Source organism: Balaenoptera ricei, chromosome 6 (genome assembly GCF_028023285.1).
Source record: "Balaenoptera ricei isolate mBalRic1 chromosome 6, mBalRic1.hap2, whole genome shotgun sequence".
Lineage (NCBI taxonomy): Eukaryota > Metazoa > Chordata > Mammalia > Artiodactyla > Balaenopteridae > Balaenoptera > Balaenoptera ricei.
The window spans coordinates 113,134,753-113,152,166 of NC_082644.1; the positions used below are offsets into that span (position 1 = coordinate 113,134,753).

Consider the following 17,414-nt stretch of genomic DNA (forward strand, 5'->3'; position numbering starts at 1 on the left):
CCTGCTCCTGTGTTCTACAACAGCCTACCCTGAAATAAATCCTCCAAGGGCTGCAGAGGAGAGAGCACTGCTTCAGGCTTTTGGGAGACAACGGGGTGGCACTCCACAATCTCTTCAGCTGGAGAGAGAACAATGGCTGTCAGCCGAGGCTCCAGCTCACGGGCAAAGGCAGCAGTGGAGCGGCGGCCCCCCCAGGCCCTTATGGACCTGGCACAGAAGAAGGGTCTCATTACAGGGTTTTCATTTTAAGTAAGTTCGAGCCTTCTGGGACAGCTACATTCTAGCTCAATGGGCTTTTCTACGACCTCTTTTCCACCTCTCCACAGAAGTTAGATGATACACTTAACCAGATTAGTAGATTCAGTAAACTAATTTTTGTCTCAGTTTAAAAAAAGAAAAGAAAAAAAGTGTCAAAATGTACATGTGACAGCTGTTTGGGACTCTAATGTTATGGAAAAGCAGCTGTTTTCATTTATATCTGAGATACTAGTCACCCTTAGAATGGGACAGTGTACTCAGCTAATAGCTTGTGCTTTCACCTATGGAAAATACAGGTCACAGAGACAAAATGTCGGCAAAATCACAATATAACGGTTATACTCATATAACATTTTGGTCTTAAAAGGTTTGGAAATGTTTATAAGGGGAAGCAAATATTTAATAACGATGTTCTCATAGAAAACTGACATCCAATACAATGAAATGGATTGTGGCTTTTAGGAGAAAGGAAGTTTCCAAATAGAGAAAGTCCATGTAGGTAAAGGGAAGAAAGAGAAAGCTTTCTAAGCTCTAGAATTTGAAAGTAAGCTGTCTTCTGTTTACAAATTTTTAAAACTATTCTTACTCTTATCAAAGTAACCTGTATCTACAGTTTTATAGTTACAATATAAGTCCTAATAATAAAAACCAGTTAATTCCCTGCCCATCCCCGAGTCCTTCCTTACTGGTAGTTAGTTTAAACTTTTTTCGCTGTTTCTTCTGGTCCTCACTTTCACATTCTTTATTAGCATTCCTATTCAGCTGTTTCTAATATTATTATAAATATCAGACAGTATTAACTGCCGCTACGTAAGGTGAGGATTTAACGTGTGCTCGCTCTCCCTCTCCTCTCCTCTCCTCTCCCACCCCTCTTTAGAAAGTGTCTTTCTTCCTCCTTTCCTCCCTCCCTCCCTCCCTCCCTTCCTTCCTTTCTTTCCTGTAACACAGTGTGGGCAGTAGCTTCCTCCCACAGGGCACCCTTACTCGATTATCAATACTTAAATGCCTGTTTTGGGTATACTCCTCTGGCTCCCAACGTACTCATTAGAGACCCATGTTAGTAAGGGAACCTGGGAGGCAACGCTAATTTCGACTGATCTGCATTGCATTTCATTTTTATGATATTTACATTTTCATTCGATGATCTGATTCTCTAAGAAGTCTGACCTCCAATAATCAAAGTGCAGTGAATCCATTCCCAAATAGAAAGTGGGCAGCCTTGGGCCTGGGCTGGAGGGAGTGAAGCAGCTGTAGGCTGCAGACTGGCTTTCGCTACTTCTCCTTAGTTCATTCCACAAAATGTGTTAGCCACCAACTCCGGGCCAGCTATGGTGCTGGTCAGGTCCAGGGCTGGTAAACCAAAAGGAACCCATTTTTCTCCACGAAGGGCTTTCCTTTTACTCAAATGAAAGCTCGCCACCCCTATCCTAAGCTGTCTCCCAAAGGAAAGGAGGGTTCTCATCCTTTGCCTTAGTAAGGGACTCACCAACATCTGGCGAGACCGACGTATTAGGAACTTACTGGGGAGAGGCCCATGGCACCTCTGACACTAGGCCGAGTGGCTGAGGGACAGCGTTCTCTCTAGCTTCCAAGGCTGAGACATGGCCTGTGCCTCTTAATTTCCACTGTGGTCCCGGATGGAGTCGCTCAGTGTTCATGAATTCACCCAGCTCTTGCTGCCCCGTCCACTTCTCCCTGCACCAGGGAGCGGTGTTGTTAGCCAATTAGGAGATGCATGGAAACGACCTGCTGAAGTGGAAAGACTGAGGTAATGCCCTGTGCTGGGGGTGAGACGAACTCCCTTCAATTCACAAAACTGGGTCCTTTTTGTCAGAAAAAGGACAGACTAAAAGCTGGAAGTAAGATTCCCTATCAAATGCATCTTGTTGGCTTGCTTACTTTTTATTGGCCATCTCCCCACTGGGGTGAGAGCTCTCTAGGAACAGGCCTGGTCATTCTTCACCACTGCCTGCAACACAGCAGAGATTCCATAAACATTTACTGAGTGATGAGTCTGGTGCTGAACACACTGTGCTCGAGAGGTCTGCAGGACCCTCGGGATTTTTCAGACTTAAATCACACTTCGTCTTAACTTCATCGTAATTCACGTTGTTCTATTAAATGCAGTGTGCCACAAACAAAGGGTGGGGGAAGGCGGGGGTTATGATTTGGTATTTCTATGATTATGTGGTGACAGTTTTGGGGAAGATTGAGGAGTTCTAACAGACCACCTTGTATCTTTTGCAGCAGTTGGGTTTTAATCACATCTCACTGGCTTTCTGTTTGAAAAAACTGGTTCGCTGGCACAGTCGAGTCTACGCATCTTGCCGACTGGCCTGCCGTGATCAGGAGCTAGGTAACGAGCGAAGGAGGCGCCAATACGTCCTCCCCAGCCCTGCCTCCACTGCCACTCCAATGTCTTCTCCTGATTTTAAGTCATCTTTGTCTCTGGGCATTACTGTCATCGTAAGGCAGAAAAAGAAATGCCCTCACTGAAGATGATTTTTCTTTTTTCTTAACGCATTTAGAGCTGTTGCAGAAAGTCCGGTATTTGTGACGTACTCAAAAAGGAAAAGCTCATTATGGAAAGCAGTTACTGAAATTCTTAACACTGCCTTTTAAATTGCTTATGGGGAAAGACCAGCTCCACTGCCAGGCCTCGGAAAGCAGTGAGAAAGGAGGAGGTGTCTCAGGTCCCTGGCTGGTCTTGGAGAAGCCTTCTGTGGTGGGGTAACTGTTCTCAAGTGATGGTTTTTCACGGAAGATGTCTAAACTCAGTCCTGGCAGAGGAAGAGTTTTCCTCACAGCTACTAACAGGATGAACACACTAATGGCCTGCCTGAAGAAAGAGGGTCTTCTGCTTCCTCTGGGGGAGATCAAGACTCTTGGTGGAGAGAATCAAGGGGCGGAGGCAGCACCCCAAACCTCTCTGTCTGTAATCATTCACTCAAAAATCATATTGGTATTTAATTCTATTTCCTCTTTTAAATGTTTTCTGAAAAGAAGCAACAGGCTCTGTGAGCTACTCACTGTAAATACAAACGCCTGTAAAAATCACTTGTAAACATGTTTGTTACAGGCAATTATAGTTTGTTCACTTTGTCTCTAGAATCTTTGTCATAGTAAATTAAATTGCTGATATAAGCTATATGATGAATAAGCCCTGTGACCATTAACCCACCCCTAGATACATGGTTTGGGTTTTGTTAGTCAAAAATAATTAGTTGACTCTCTGGATCTAGTTTTCTCCTTGTTCAATGTAAAGGGTGCTTCCAGCAGATCCATATCCAAACAAATTCAAAGACTGGTTCTATCACAGGGTATAAGCTTTCTATAGACTTAATTCACTGGAAAACAAAAAGTACAGTCAAAGGCCAAGTCATATGGGTAGGAAAGGAAATAAATCCTAAAAAGCCAGGTTTTACAGTACGCCTAGTGTGGTAGTGGCGATAGGGATAAAGTCAGCTGATACTCACTGAGTACTGAGTACTGATTGAGTGTTTTACATGTATTTAGTCAAAAAAACAACCTTGCAAGGTAGGTAGTAGTATCCCTATTGACAGAAAAGGTAACTGAAGTTAGAAAGGTTTCACTTGCTAACTTCACAGCTTGTGTGAAAGGTACAGCTAGGGTGGGGACTTGGGCTGGTCTGGTTCCAAAGTCTATGTGCCCTTTCCATCAAATCACGCTGCCACATCCAGCTGAAGTAGGTGCACTCGTCTCTCTAGGGAGAAAAGCATACTTGCCTCCACTGAGCTGTGGACCCTGTAACCTTTGCCAATGGGAAGAAGTACAGCACAGTGGTTAGGAGTATAGACTTGGGTTTAAGTCCCAGCTCCCAGCTTACTTATGACCTTGGACAAGTCCTGCAACTTCTCTGAGCTTTAGTTTTCTCCTTTATAAAACAAAAATAACACCCAATTCAAATAGTTGTTTTAAGGTTAATTGAGATAATTTTTTAAAGTGTTTGGCCAATGGCCTAGCAAATTTTGAATATTCAGTAAGTGGTAACAATTATTATAGTCATAACCCCACATGCTACTTAAAACCAGAGGTCAATGGAAGAAACTGGGATCTCAAAGATATTTAACATATGAAGTAATGAAAGATAAAACATCCTACAAAACGAAGATTAGTGTTTTCTATGCCATAAAGACATATATTTGTAAGTTCAGAAATTTATATTAATATGAGCAGAATTTAAATTATATATTTGTAATTTTAATGAGTTCTTTCCTATTTTATTATGAACATTTTTAAACCACAAAAAAGTTGAAAGAAATGTACACTGAAAATCCATGTAACCACCACCTAGATCCTACTATTAACATTTACTATATTTGCTTTATCACGTATCTACCCATCAGTCCATCTTTTTTTTAAAAAATGTATTTCAGAGTAAGGGGCAGGTGTCAGTACGTTCACCCCTGAACACTTCAGTGTGCATAACAGTAACTGGTGCTCAACATTTGTTTAAGAATCTTTTTTCATATTTTGGTAAAATTTACATACAATGATACGCACACATCGTACAAGTACCATTTGATAGTTCTGGAAAATGCATATACCTGTGACATCAGCTCCTGTCAAGATACAGACTATTACCTTTACTCCAAAAAGTTCTCTCATCTGCGTTACATTTTAAGTGGGGAAGCTGTGGTACAGGGGAAAAAAAAAATGGGCTCAAGAATTAAGGGATCTAGGTTCATATCTCATCTACATTACTCATTAGTAACACACACAGGTATGTACACATACACATACACAACATATACGCACACAGCTTCAGTTTTCTCGACCACAGAAAAGAGATAATGCCCATCTCACAAGGTTTCTGTAAAGATTAAATACAAAAATTCTTGAATATAATAACTATTCAGTAAATGTAACCACAGGTTACTTTCTCTCTACCCTCCCTTCCACACTCCCCGCATTTCTGAGGATGCTGTCTTCAAAGAGAAAACAGTAAGGACAAAAAAAACCCCACAACAGTTAAATGAGAGATGAAGGAAAAAGGCATCTGTCCGCATAGGCAGTCCTCTCCCGATTTATCCACTCTGACTTCAGCTAATTAAACATCTGTCTCAATGGTCTCCTCAGCAAATTAGTCATCCCCACTTTGTGACACTGATTGTTGGTTGCAGCCTTTTCCTCACTTGCCACCATTCCCAGAAACTTCTAGGAGTTTACTCACCAGGCACATGGCAAGGAATGATGCAGGGTCCCCATTAACCCCCTACCGTTGCCCTTGGTGCCAGTGCTGTTCATAATGCTGCCAGACGTGTCCTTAGATGTGCCTCCCCAAAATAAACCTGTTAAGGGGTGACAGCTTTTTTGTCTACATTTCTGATTTCCAGTATGATGCATTTTCTAAGTGCTATATATAGGTACCAGACTAAAATATTTAACCAAAAATCTGTTTTTTAAAGTAGTTTTGATAACAAAGCAAGCAGGTAACAACATAACGTCTCAAATGAGGTGAAGTGCAGTCTCATGAATTACCAGCTAGTTCTCTCTAAATGCAGAAAAAAAAAGCTTTGCTGGTGAACAAACGGCCAGGAGGCAACAAGCAAAACGACCTGGTCTGGACGCGTGCCTTTCTCTACATCCCGTGTGTGTGTTCGCACGCGCACACACCTGCTTGAGCTGCAAAGGGGGAGGTGGGGTGGGGAGAACTGTATCTAAACTATGGGGCACTTCTCAAAAATAGTTTTCTGAAATTAGACTTCCTCTCAATCCTTCTTCCCACTAAAACAACTAAGTGACTTAAGAACTATCTTTTAGAAAGGTTAAGTGGCTAATAAAAACATTTAAAATGCTTAATTATGCTGGAAACCTAGAAATGGAAACTAAGACTACATATTAACTGCTAACCAACAGCTTGGCAAAAGTTAAAGATTGATAACATTCAGTGTTGGAAGCGGGGGGAGGGAAGAGACGCTCTCACATACTCTTGGAGTGTCAAAGGATGGGTATAAACTTTGAGAGGCAATTTGTTGTTCTCAACATTTTAAAAAAGCAGACCTTTGACAAACAATCCCATATTTAAAACCTAGCACAAATGTGCAACAAATACTGCCACAAGATTATTCACTGAATGTTTTTTTAATACTGAAAATTTGGAAATAACCTAAAAGTCCATCAATAGAGAGCGAAGTTAAATAAATTTAACCAAAAAGATAAAAATGCAGTGGTCACTCTAATATAGAAGAATGCTTATGACATAGTATTGAGTTAAAAAAAACAAATGCAAAATCATACATATTGTATGGTGTCATTTTTAAATGACATGGATACATTTTTCATGAGTTCATTTAACAAACGCTTTTTGGGTGTCCTCTATTTGACAGGCATTCTGCTAGATGTTGGGTATTGAGTGATTTTAAAAAACCCAAAAAACATAAAACAGAGTCCTGCCCACATGAAACTTATAGCCTATATGTACACCTGAATGTGAAGTGAATTAAAAAACACCAAAGGGTTCACATTGAAGAAGAAACCTTCATTTTTCATTTCACACATCTCCAAAATTTTTGTTTTCAACCACTATTTAATTTTATTAAAAAAGAAAGAAAGAAGGAAAAAACACAACTCTTTAAGAGCCTATCTTTTGCCACCACCTTGTTGTTGTTGTTGTTGTTTTTCACCACCTTGTTTTAATATTAACCCCAGGAGACCTGGTGGCAGCTCCAAGCTTTTTCAATTCTCCCCCAAACTGTGCATTCAGCTCGAATAAAAGAAATCAGACTTTGCCCTGGTGTCCACCCCTCTGCTTCCTGAGCTGAGCACCACCACTGCCTCCATGCTCACCACCCGTCGGACAGAGTCCTCAAGAGCCTCCTCACTGGTGTCTCTGCCTCCTGTTCTGCGTCCTCTAATCCATTTTTATAACATGACACGTTTCCTAAAAGAAATTCTAACTATATTGCTCTCCTTGCAGTGGTTCCCCTCCTCCATCAGAGCAAAGTTCAAATTCAGCATAGTTAACAAACATGATCTGGTCCCAAAGGACCACTCGAGCCTCATCATTCCCCACCCTCCCGTCTCCTCCTACTCTACTGCTTTATTAGACTGAGCCACTTGCGGTTTCCGGAAGGCACTAAGCTCTCTCACTTTGTTCCTTCCGCCTAAATGCTCTTTCTCGTCCCTCTTCACCTGGCCAGTTTTTACTCACCTTTGGGTCTCAGCTGGAGCATTTGCTTAGGATAGTCCTCCCTGACTCCCTAAAACTGGACTAGGGCTTTCCTCCTACAATGTGCACCCAGGCCCTATATTTGTTTCCACTCAGCACTTGCATGGTACTGTGAATGGTTGTTTGTTTGTCTCCCCAGCTAAACAGTAAGCGACTCAAGGGTAAGGACCATTTCTTGGCTTCTACAAAATCCCTAGTGCCTATGTAGTGCCTGCTGCATAACTGCCCCCCAATAAATCAGTGTAGTTCTATTTCTGAGTACACTATCAGGCCTGGCCTGATCAGTTCTGTCCCTGCCTAGCTTCTGCAGCTTACCCTCTGCCCCATCCCTGCACTAGTAATTTGGAACATCTATGTTTTGTAGCTATACCTCAAAACACCTCTGCCTGGAATGTTTTTCTCACTTACCCATCTGGCAAAGTTCTAATTAATCTTCAAAAAAGCTGTCAAAGAAATTACTTACTCCAGAGCATCTTTTCTCAGCCCGCTGCCTCACCCAGTAGTTTTAAGTAGTCTCTTATCTGTGTTGCTTTAGTAGCTCATGTACCATATTTTAGTGCCTCTGAGTCTGTTTTCTCATCAGGTTTTCCACCTGATTTCTAGTACGGTGGCTGGCACGGAGCAGGCAGCATTGGATGATGACTGCTGAACTAATAAACAGGGTATCTCAGAACCCAGAGCTTTCGAGCACACACAGCTTTCTGTATGGTGCCCTTGATTCATCTTCTCAACCTCTCCCACGTTACAGCTCAGGAAAGTAAGGCTCAGAGAGGTAAGTACACGACTACACATTCAGTTTTCTTATTCTAAAATACATTTTTAAATATTTCTAAAAGCAGGATACAGTTTACAATCAATATGTACATTTAATATTCTTTCTTTCTTTCTTTTTTCCTGAAGAGCTATTATTAAATTAGTGGTGTTCTAGAATTAGTCCCTAGTGGACCCCAGGAAAGGTCCTCTGACTCCGAAACGTGTGTGCCCCCTGTACCAGCACAGAGCCTCTTGGGAGTCTATGTCTTTTCTCTTCCTTTCATTCTTTTTCTTTAATCTAATCCATGCCGGTGACTGCCCGAGATGGAGTGAATGAATAGATTTTGTGATGGAAAAGGAACTTCTGAAAGATTAGCAACTAGCAGGAAGAGTAATGCTGGTCAAATGTAGTTCTGGCGAATGACACATTTCAAGGTTTTCTGATGTGGCAGTTGCAGGAGCTCATAATACCCTTTTAAAATAACTGGGTCTCTGAAGTAGTTCCAAAAGATTTTTGCTTGAAATAAATTCTCTCAACTCCCAAGCTTTCTGGATAAAATAGTTGACTGCAATGCCATCTCTAACATGCTCTGCTCTATACTCAAGAAGATCCATCAGGAGCCTCAGATCACTCCAGCCAGGGGGAGGCTCAGGTGAGGTGACACAACAAGATAAAGAGGCAGAGCGAGGAGGCAGGAGGAATATGTAACTGGGAGATTCCGGCCTGGGTCACTTCTGACCTGTGAACATCTTAGCGGTCCTCATTTACTGTATCATTGTCCTACTGGGTCACTGGATACCAAGTATCAGGTCTTTATTTCTTATCCAACCCCCACGTGTGAGCGGCATCTGCATGACTATTTATTCTTTCATGAGGAGGAGCAGTTTTCTGCAGAAATTCCAGCCTTTTTGACAAAGAACATTTAAACAGTCCTATTTACCTTTCCTTCCTCATTTTTAAAAAGAGGATACAGTATAAGGAAAGCATATGTCTGTGTCTCTGGCTGGCAAACTACTTTCACAGAAGAAAGGTTACTGGATTTTCTGTCTTTACAATTACACAAGAAGCAGGACTCTGTTCAGTTTTATAGCCAGAAGATTCTTTAGCTAACTTTAGCCTTTGGAGAGTATTTCAGGTTAGAAGAGTGTTAGAACTGCTACTCCATCTAAAACATATGGGCTTCTCTTTTCCATAGGGCAGCTCAGGACAGGTGTATGTTGCTTTAAGAAAGCTAGACATAAAACATTAAAACTGACACCAATACAGACAAACTGTGCAATTACAAAAAGAATTCCTGGCTTTATATCCAGATTCACCACAGGGTTCCTTTAAATGCTGCACTTCCCTGATGCATTTAGATCTTAGAATCAATGAACATTTCTGTTTACAGAATTTTAAATTTGTTCTCCCATTAGGGTTCTAATAAGCAACACGGTACAATAAAAAGAGTACGGCTTTGAGGTCAAAAAAGCCTGGGCTCCAATTTAAGATTATGTCATTTACTTACTGGGGAAATCTGGGTAACTTTAACTTCTCCTAGAACTGAGGAAAGGGAGGCTGAGAGAGGAAAGAAAGTATATGATCACATGTATAGTTACCATAGTTCCTTAATTCTAAGATGCACATTTGCCCCTACTTTTTAACATTTCTAAAGTCTCATCTATAAAATAGGCACAATAAAATCTCCTTTCTAGGGGTGTTATGCAGATTAAATGAGATGCTATCTGTAAGTACACAAAGGCACTCAATAAATCAGCTCTTACCCCACTGGAATAGATCTTGGGGAAAGATCAATTTCTCCCTGACACATAAATCCCCTTAAAACATTGTTAATAAATAATAATTTGTATATAACTGTCTAGGTCTATTTGGCATGAAAGTAAGGTCTCTCGTGTGAGGTTGCAGGGAGTGAGTCAGAGACCCTGGTGCTGCCGGTTCATTCTAGCAGGTCTCTTTTGGGTATAGGCTCCGAATCCCCACCCTGGCTTCCTGGGCTCTGGGCCTGGTCTGTATTCCTGTCATACTGCAGCCATCAACTCTGTACTTCAATTCTTTTCTTTGTGTTCATATTCTCTGTATGTCCTATTCCCTCTTTGGGCCTCGGTGTATTTCACAGTGGTTAGAAGTTTAGATTTTATTCTGAATGCAACAGGAAGTCATTGAAGGGTTTGGACCAGATATAATTTGATTTATATTTTAAAAAACCTCTTTGCTGCTTTGTAGGCAAGAGACTGGAGGGGCCAAGAGCAGAGGCAGGAAAAGCAGCCAGGGTGTATTTCAACAGTCCAGGTGAGGTCTTGGTGATCTGGATTCATCCAATGGAGATGGAAAAGACTGAATTCAGGACATATTCTGGAGGTAAAAATGAGAGGACTTGCTAATAGATAAGAAGATGTGTGGAGTTAGCACAGGGAAGAATTCAAGGGTCATTTTTACTACATTTTTTTTTTTTTTGGGTGATGGGGGGAGAAAGTTAAGTAAATTAACTTCAAAGTAATCTGAAATGTTCTTTTTATATTAAAATAGTAAGCCTTTAACAGCCAAGGCTTTGAAAGACACTGCCCCTCTCCAACTCTTCACAGCTTAAATGTGAAGGTCACAATTTCAATGTCAATTTCTCTGGGAGGTGTTCCCTGACCACCCATAGAAAGCAGTGAGCTCCCCTGCATCTCATCTTCTCTCTCTCAGGCCCTCATGTTTACTCTCACTTTAGAATGTAAGCTCCTCTTCAGCAAGGGTCCTGTAGATCTGCTTCACCACAGTCTCCCTGCACCCAGCACAGGTCTGACCCATGAGAGCATGAGTGAGTGTACACACAGCTACAAATACATTATAGATCAATATTTATACCTTACATGAATTTTTAAGATAAAACTTGAGCATCCAATGCTGTCATCATTAGCCATCCCTCAGATCAGAACCTCACACACCCTGTGGCAGATGTTCACTCCCCTCTCTGCTCCTAGCAGTACTTTAGGGAATAGTGTTTGAGAAGTCCTAGACGAGACTATCTCCTTGGTGACATTCTAGGGGTCTAGTGAAAACACAGTAAATTAGCTATCAATAATGTGGTCTGTAACTCCAAACAGAGATATTAAGAGGGAGTTCACTTGACAAAGCTAACATTTATCTTTCAAATTCTAGGTGAAATTTTATACAGGAAAAGTAGGAATGAATGTCATAAGTCTTATTAACAATATTATAAGAACTTTTCAAAAAGGATCTTCAGACTAATAAAAATTTGTCTTTCGCATCAAAAGGCAAGAATGGACAGGGGTGAGAAAAAGTTGATATGCTTCTGGTTCAATCTTTCAGCAGATGATAAAGAAAAACTCCTCCATTTTATAATAACAACAAATATTGAAATAGAGCCATACAGAACACTATTCTGCTTAGAAAATCCTACTTCGAAGCCTTCTCTCTTTTGTAGACCCAGAGATACCTCTATTTCTGCATCAGTGTTACAGCTGAATTTAGATCTACCTCCATTTCTCAAGCACCTCTGTCATACCCAACATCATGCTTAAGGAGGCTGGTAAAGGTTGGTGTGTAATAACATTTTAAACAACATCAAAATACTAAGAAGCTCAGAAGGTCATCACTGATTGTGAGGATGAACTTGATAAAAGGAGAACTTGACAAACTAAGGTCTTTACTCATTAAACAACAGGTTAGTGTATTTTACTGGTTAAATCAAGGGACCTGACAGGCTACTCTTCATTATGTTAAAAACATACCCACCCAACTGTTAAAATCAGTAAAGAAGTTTCAGCTAATTCTTCTAAAACTGGATTCTCCATTTACAATTTGCTTAAACCGTGGGGACTTTCTGCCAATGCAAGTAGATTTCAAATGTCAAGTAGGTCAGTAATAAAATGAAAAGCTGGGGAGAGACTTTTAAAAGAGACATTTAAAAATGGGCTTAAAAAAATGGGCCTTAGCAGAGAACTGACTGGGACACACTATGAAAAGATTACTGTAAGTTCAGTACATGAATATTAATAGAAAAAACCCTGCAGTGTTCATAAATAGTTATGACTTGGTGAAATAATTACAAATAATGCAAATCAAAATTTTAGATCAGTTGCAAGTGTCTGTAATGATATTCTATCCATAAAAAGCAAAAATATTTTAAAACCCTAGAGGTTTCCATTGACAAAGCTATTTACCTAAACAAAGAAGAATTCTTTTGCTCAAATATCTATCACCTTCTGATTTTCTACAAACGAAAATTGGTGAGGGAATGTCAGGGGGAAGGGCAACAGAGTATTTAAACACTAGGCCAGTCATTAAGCCCATAGCTTGATTTAATAATTAAATAGTTTAAGTTCTCAATTTTTTATTATTAAACAGAGAGTTGTATGGTCATTTGGGAAAAAAAGATGAGCGATGTTAAAGGTTTGTGAGTAAGCAGCTAGAGTTCACTGTCAGCCTATGAAAGGAGTTCTGAAATCCTGGTCTAATACGACTAACCTCTAAGGCACAAGCAGTGAGAACTCTTGACCCCACATGGCACATGCTGTCTAATCTGAAGTGTTATTTCTCTCTTCTCACTTAAATTAAATAATAGTAGCAAAGAGACAAGTGCTGTTCTGCGCTCAGTCAGGTGAAAGCTGTTTGAAGAGAGGGCTGAGCCAGACACTGGGCATGGCGGGCACCTTCTTGCAAAGACTGAGCGGGTCACTGTGGTAGAGGCTTAGGAAGTGCAGGATGAGTGTCTCTAACCTGGCATCTCCTGACACCAAGTTCATGACTAAGTTCATGTGTCATAATGGGTAAGTAATAAGTATTTCACAGCCAACTGTGAGCACTAACAGACTTTTCTTTTTTTTGAGTAAATGTACTTGTGTTTCTTTCTATGACAGGAGGATTTTCCTCTTCATTAATCACCCTCCAAAACAAGTCCACTCCACAATACAAAGTTCCAAAACACAAAATATACCCTGCCTTTACCAAGTTAACCTTAAATAAACATCTTTTCCAAACTGGAGATAATCCTTCTATTTCATGAGACCAGACTTAACAAAGCAATAGAAAGAGGTTCTTATTTTAAAAAGCTTTTTGGATCAAGAAAATGGACAGTAATTTATGTAAATGCATCAATCTCAATTGACTTCTCTAGTATGAAAAGGAATAAATAATGCAGATGACTGTTTTTCAGACAACAAGTCCTAACTCTTTGCCAATGATATGGCAAAGACTCTGATGGAAATGGCAGGGATGTGTACACAAAGGTGAACATAAATAAATGTGTGTATAATAAACGTGGCTGCTGGAGATGGACACAGATAAATAGGTATGCAATTGGACAGGGATGGCTGGAGATGGAGGGAAAGACACTGGTTCAGCTGTATCCCAGTGAGTTCACAGAGCTTTCATGATCTAAAAAATGTGCGACAGCAGAATTTCTATTAAGAAGGTTAAAAAAGTTGGTCCTACCTCCTCTTGGGCAATTCAGAATAAAGCTATCTCAGAATATAATAAATATGTCATAAAATACACTATTACATAAAAAATTTAGGGACGAAAACAAGACGAAAAAACCAGGATCCTAAAGGCAGAAGAATGCTTATTTAACACCTTTAAATATCTGAAACTGTTTAAATGCTATTAGATTGGCACCTAGAACCCCAAAATTTCTACTTTCCCCTGGGAAAGTAGAGGCTATGCCTCTTCAATCATCCCTTAAACGCAAAGAGGCTTGACCCCCATGCAATGGATAAAAGTCACCCAAAAAATGAACAAAAGAGGTGTTTGGAAAAACCAGAACACCATTCATCCCAGCTAACGACTTGTTCATTATGAGTGATGATGGATAAAGACTTCTCATGCTGAGATGAAATCAAGATTTATATGCATTGTTTCCTCTCCCAACTTGTGGGAAGATCATCATCATTTAATTCTATCTCTGCGGCCAGTGATGGGCATCCAGAGAGCTGGTTATCAAACGGCGCAGTCAGCTGGCAAAAGCCGAAACGTGCAGTTGGCACATCTGGACGGAGCCGCCACAGCCGAGGGTGAACAATGACTCCTGGCAAGCATCCAAATTGCTTGCAGACGCTAGCAGGTCTCATCTACAACCGCCCCTACCAGCATCTCTCTCTCTCTCTCTTTTTTATGAGAATCAGATTTTCATTGCTCCAGTCAATTGCTCTCCTCTGCCATTTTTTACAGCTCTTATCGTTCCCCTGGAATATGGCCTTGAGACAGCTCATCCGTGTCCTTCACTGGGTTATCTCTTCCAACTTTTATTAAAACTTCAGCTTTCATCTGAAGATAGCTAATTAAATCTGGAACAGATTACATTCCTCCCCTTAAAAGGAACACAGAACTATTTTCCTCAACCCGAGCCACGCTTTTTTTCCCTTTCCAAAACATAAAACCAAAGGTGTTTAAGAAGTCTCATTTGCTTACAAAGCTAAGATATTTGACATGTCATAGATAGGTTGATTTATACTAAAGTTGTCTATGGTGTGATAAATCTTTGAGCTATTTTTCTCAAAATAATTATTTCTCAATATTGGGAATATTTTCTTTTCTCGTATCCTTTAAATATTACAGCTAATACCACCAGCTTATTTTCTGTATAAATTGGGTAACGAGGAATTAGCGATTAACAGCTACTTGTGTCAAGTGATTTATCTTAAAAAAAATTTATTTTTTTACAGTTGCCCTCATTTTGGTAAAAATGAAAAAATGTTTTCTATTGTTCTATACCCCAAACACTAGCAACCAGAAGTTTCCCCCATGGAAAACTACATGAAAACATGAAATTAAAAGCAGTGCTTCAAATTTAGGGTTAAATCAGTTTTCCAGACAGCTTTACGCCAACTAATAGTTAGTCAAGTAGCGCTGTCTTAATCTATCTCAAATTAATGATGAAGCTTCCATAAGAGACATGGACACATTCTTCTCACATATGTCACTGACCCAATCCCTTCCTTGGGCCCAGGGGCAGCTTAAAATCACTCTTCTGCTGTACACTTGCTATTGAACCCAGCAATGACATCTGAACCAATCTAGCCTGCCATCAAACACCCACCCATACCCACACCTACACCAACACCCACACCCAGCACTTTTAACTAAGGGTTAAGCTTCTGTTGCCAGAGTATGATTTAACTGTCCCACCTGAAATTTTCTGGGATCCTTTTCTTCGCTTCACTGCCTTTAGCAAGATTTCTTTCATGGTGACCTTTGTGTTGTCCACCTGAATAAGGGAGAATCCATGAGCAGCATTTCTGTAGGAAAAGACAAACATTAAATCAAGACCAATATTCAACCAAAGAGATGTTAATACAGTCCTCACTGAGTTTCAATTTGAATAAGTGTACACTGAAGTGTCAATTATTTTAAAAAGGGTTAAATAAACAAACTTCTAACGCGAAAAAGAGAGAGAGAGAGAGCGCACGTGCGAGAAAAGCATTCTAATATGAACAGTTCCAAGTGAAAGAGAGGGCGGAATTAGGGAAGATTTTTCTATGTATCTTAAATTGAATCCAATTGGTCTGTGTGGGTCACTAGTACCATGGCTCCCTAGTGTTGGTTCCCAAGCCAAATCTTGCAGCAAGGACTAACAAACGATAAACTTGGCTTGTGTCAGTAGATGTCACTGCAGGCAGATACTACCATTATATTAAAGCTCATGGAGCCCTGGAGGGAAAATGGGGGGTGGGGGGGGGGTGGATATGATAGCCTAAAGCAATTTAGAATAAGGAAAACAAAGACTCTCCCTAACTGGCAAGCAAATAAATAAATTAATAAACAAGCATTAAAAAAAAATACACAGTCTGTGTACACTTCAGTAGTAATGTTTTAATCTACTTAGTCTTAGAAGGTCAAGCAAAATATTAGCTGAAGCGTAAATAATTACGACAAAATAATAACACTACTTATAAGCTTCTAGCCAATCACACTTGGGGTGGGGGGGGTCATCTAGATAAGAAAAAACTGGTAAGGAACAAGTAGCCTTAAAAAAGAAGCCCATCCCTGGGTGAGGTATAACTTCACTAAGACCGTTAACTGCAATAGCAGGTATCACAAATACTACTCACTATGCTTGGGCACTGAAACAAAACAGGCCAATTCCAAGCAGCTCATATAACAAATGGGACCCAAGTTTCCAACTATGGAACATGGGAATTGCCACAAGGAGTTTGGTTGCATTCCCATTTCCCCATAAGAATCTCAAAGCGGAACACAGCCAAAAAACATGGCAGAACTTCATACTGACAAGAAAACTGAAAGAAAAGCCAAGCCCCAAGCTAAGCCATGGAAAAGCTTCCCAATGGTAGGACAGGCTGGGAAGGGGCCTTAAACCTAGTTTGGACCCAACCAGGTGGCTGGCTTTCCAAGGGGGCTGGGGGCCGATCTCAAAACCAAGGACCCAATTTGCTTCCCTAATACAAAGACATCTCCACACCCCCTCCTCTCCATACGGCTTGCTGTTTAATCCTTGACATTCCATTTGTTAAAAGGCAAAAGCCGATGCTGGTCTAGCCAGCACGATCATCCATTTTAACTTGGTCAAGTTTTGCTCTCGAACAGCAGGCCTGAGAACTGTCAAGCTAATTTTACTGAACACTCTGTTACTGAATCATGCCTGAGCCCCGGCCGTTCTTTACCTCAGAAGCTGGACCCCATCCCAGAACAATCTTTAAAAGTTTATTTTACTGATCAAAGCAAAATAAGAAATAGCTCTTTTTTTAAAACTATATTTAGGGAGCGAGGTAGTAAGTGATGCTCTGGCAAGAGTTCTGAAATGTAAAGTGCCTTGTGCATTTATAAACTTGCGGGTATTTGCTCTGGCACTAGGCCAGTGTGTGTTTGGAACAAATGCCAATCATTCGCGTTCAGACTTGCCTTCCCCTGCTTTCTCCTCGGAAGTCAGTATGCGCTCCATCTGTGACAATATGCTGGGCGATGGATGAGTAGGACCTAAAAGGAACACCAGTTCTTGGGTACTCGCAAGCTAGTATTGGGCTAGATCTCCCAAACTTCCATCTGTCCGGGTTCCACCTGAACTATTTTAGATTTGAGTCTGCTTATAAATTGCTTACATTCTCTCCTAATCTGCTGCTGGCTGATAGCGTTATTTCCAACCAATACATTTATCTTTTCAGCGAAGGCAGACCAAAAGCTCAAAAGGAAGCCGTGTGTTTGGACTAACTTCCATAAATTAAAAGTGTCCTTTTAAAAGATTTTTGAACA

At 40.5% G+C, this 17,414-nt stretch overlaps 1 protein-coding gene across 3 annotated transcripts in view; it reads right to left on the minus strand.

The window, feature by feature from the left end:
* The window catches only part of MAPKAP1 (MAPK associated protein 1), a 236,395-nt gene that overhangs the window by 78,709 nt on the left and 140,272 nt on the right, over nucleotides 1-17,414 (minus strand). For 2 of the 3 annotated variants that reach the window (XM_059925619.1, XM_059925618.1), the window contains exon 7: nucleotides 15,336-15,445. In XM_059925619.1, the coding sequence (XP_059781602.1) occupies nucleotides 15,336-15,445 (110 nt within the window). Of the gene's footprint in view, nucleotides 1-15,335; nucleotides 15,446-17,066; nucleotides 17,142-17,414 lie in introns of all 3 variants that reach the window. The other variant, XM_059925617.1, reaches the window with a different exon arrangement.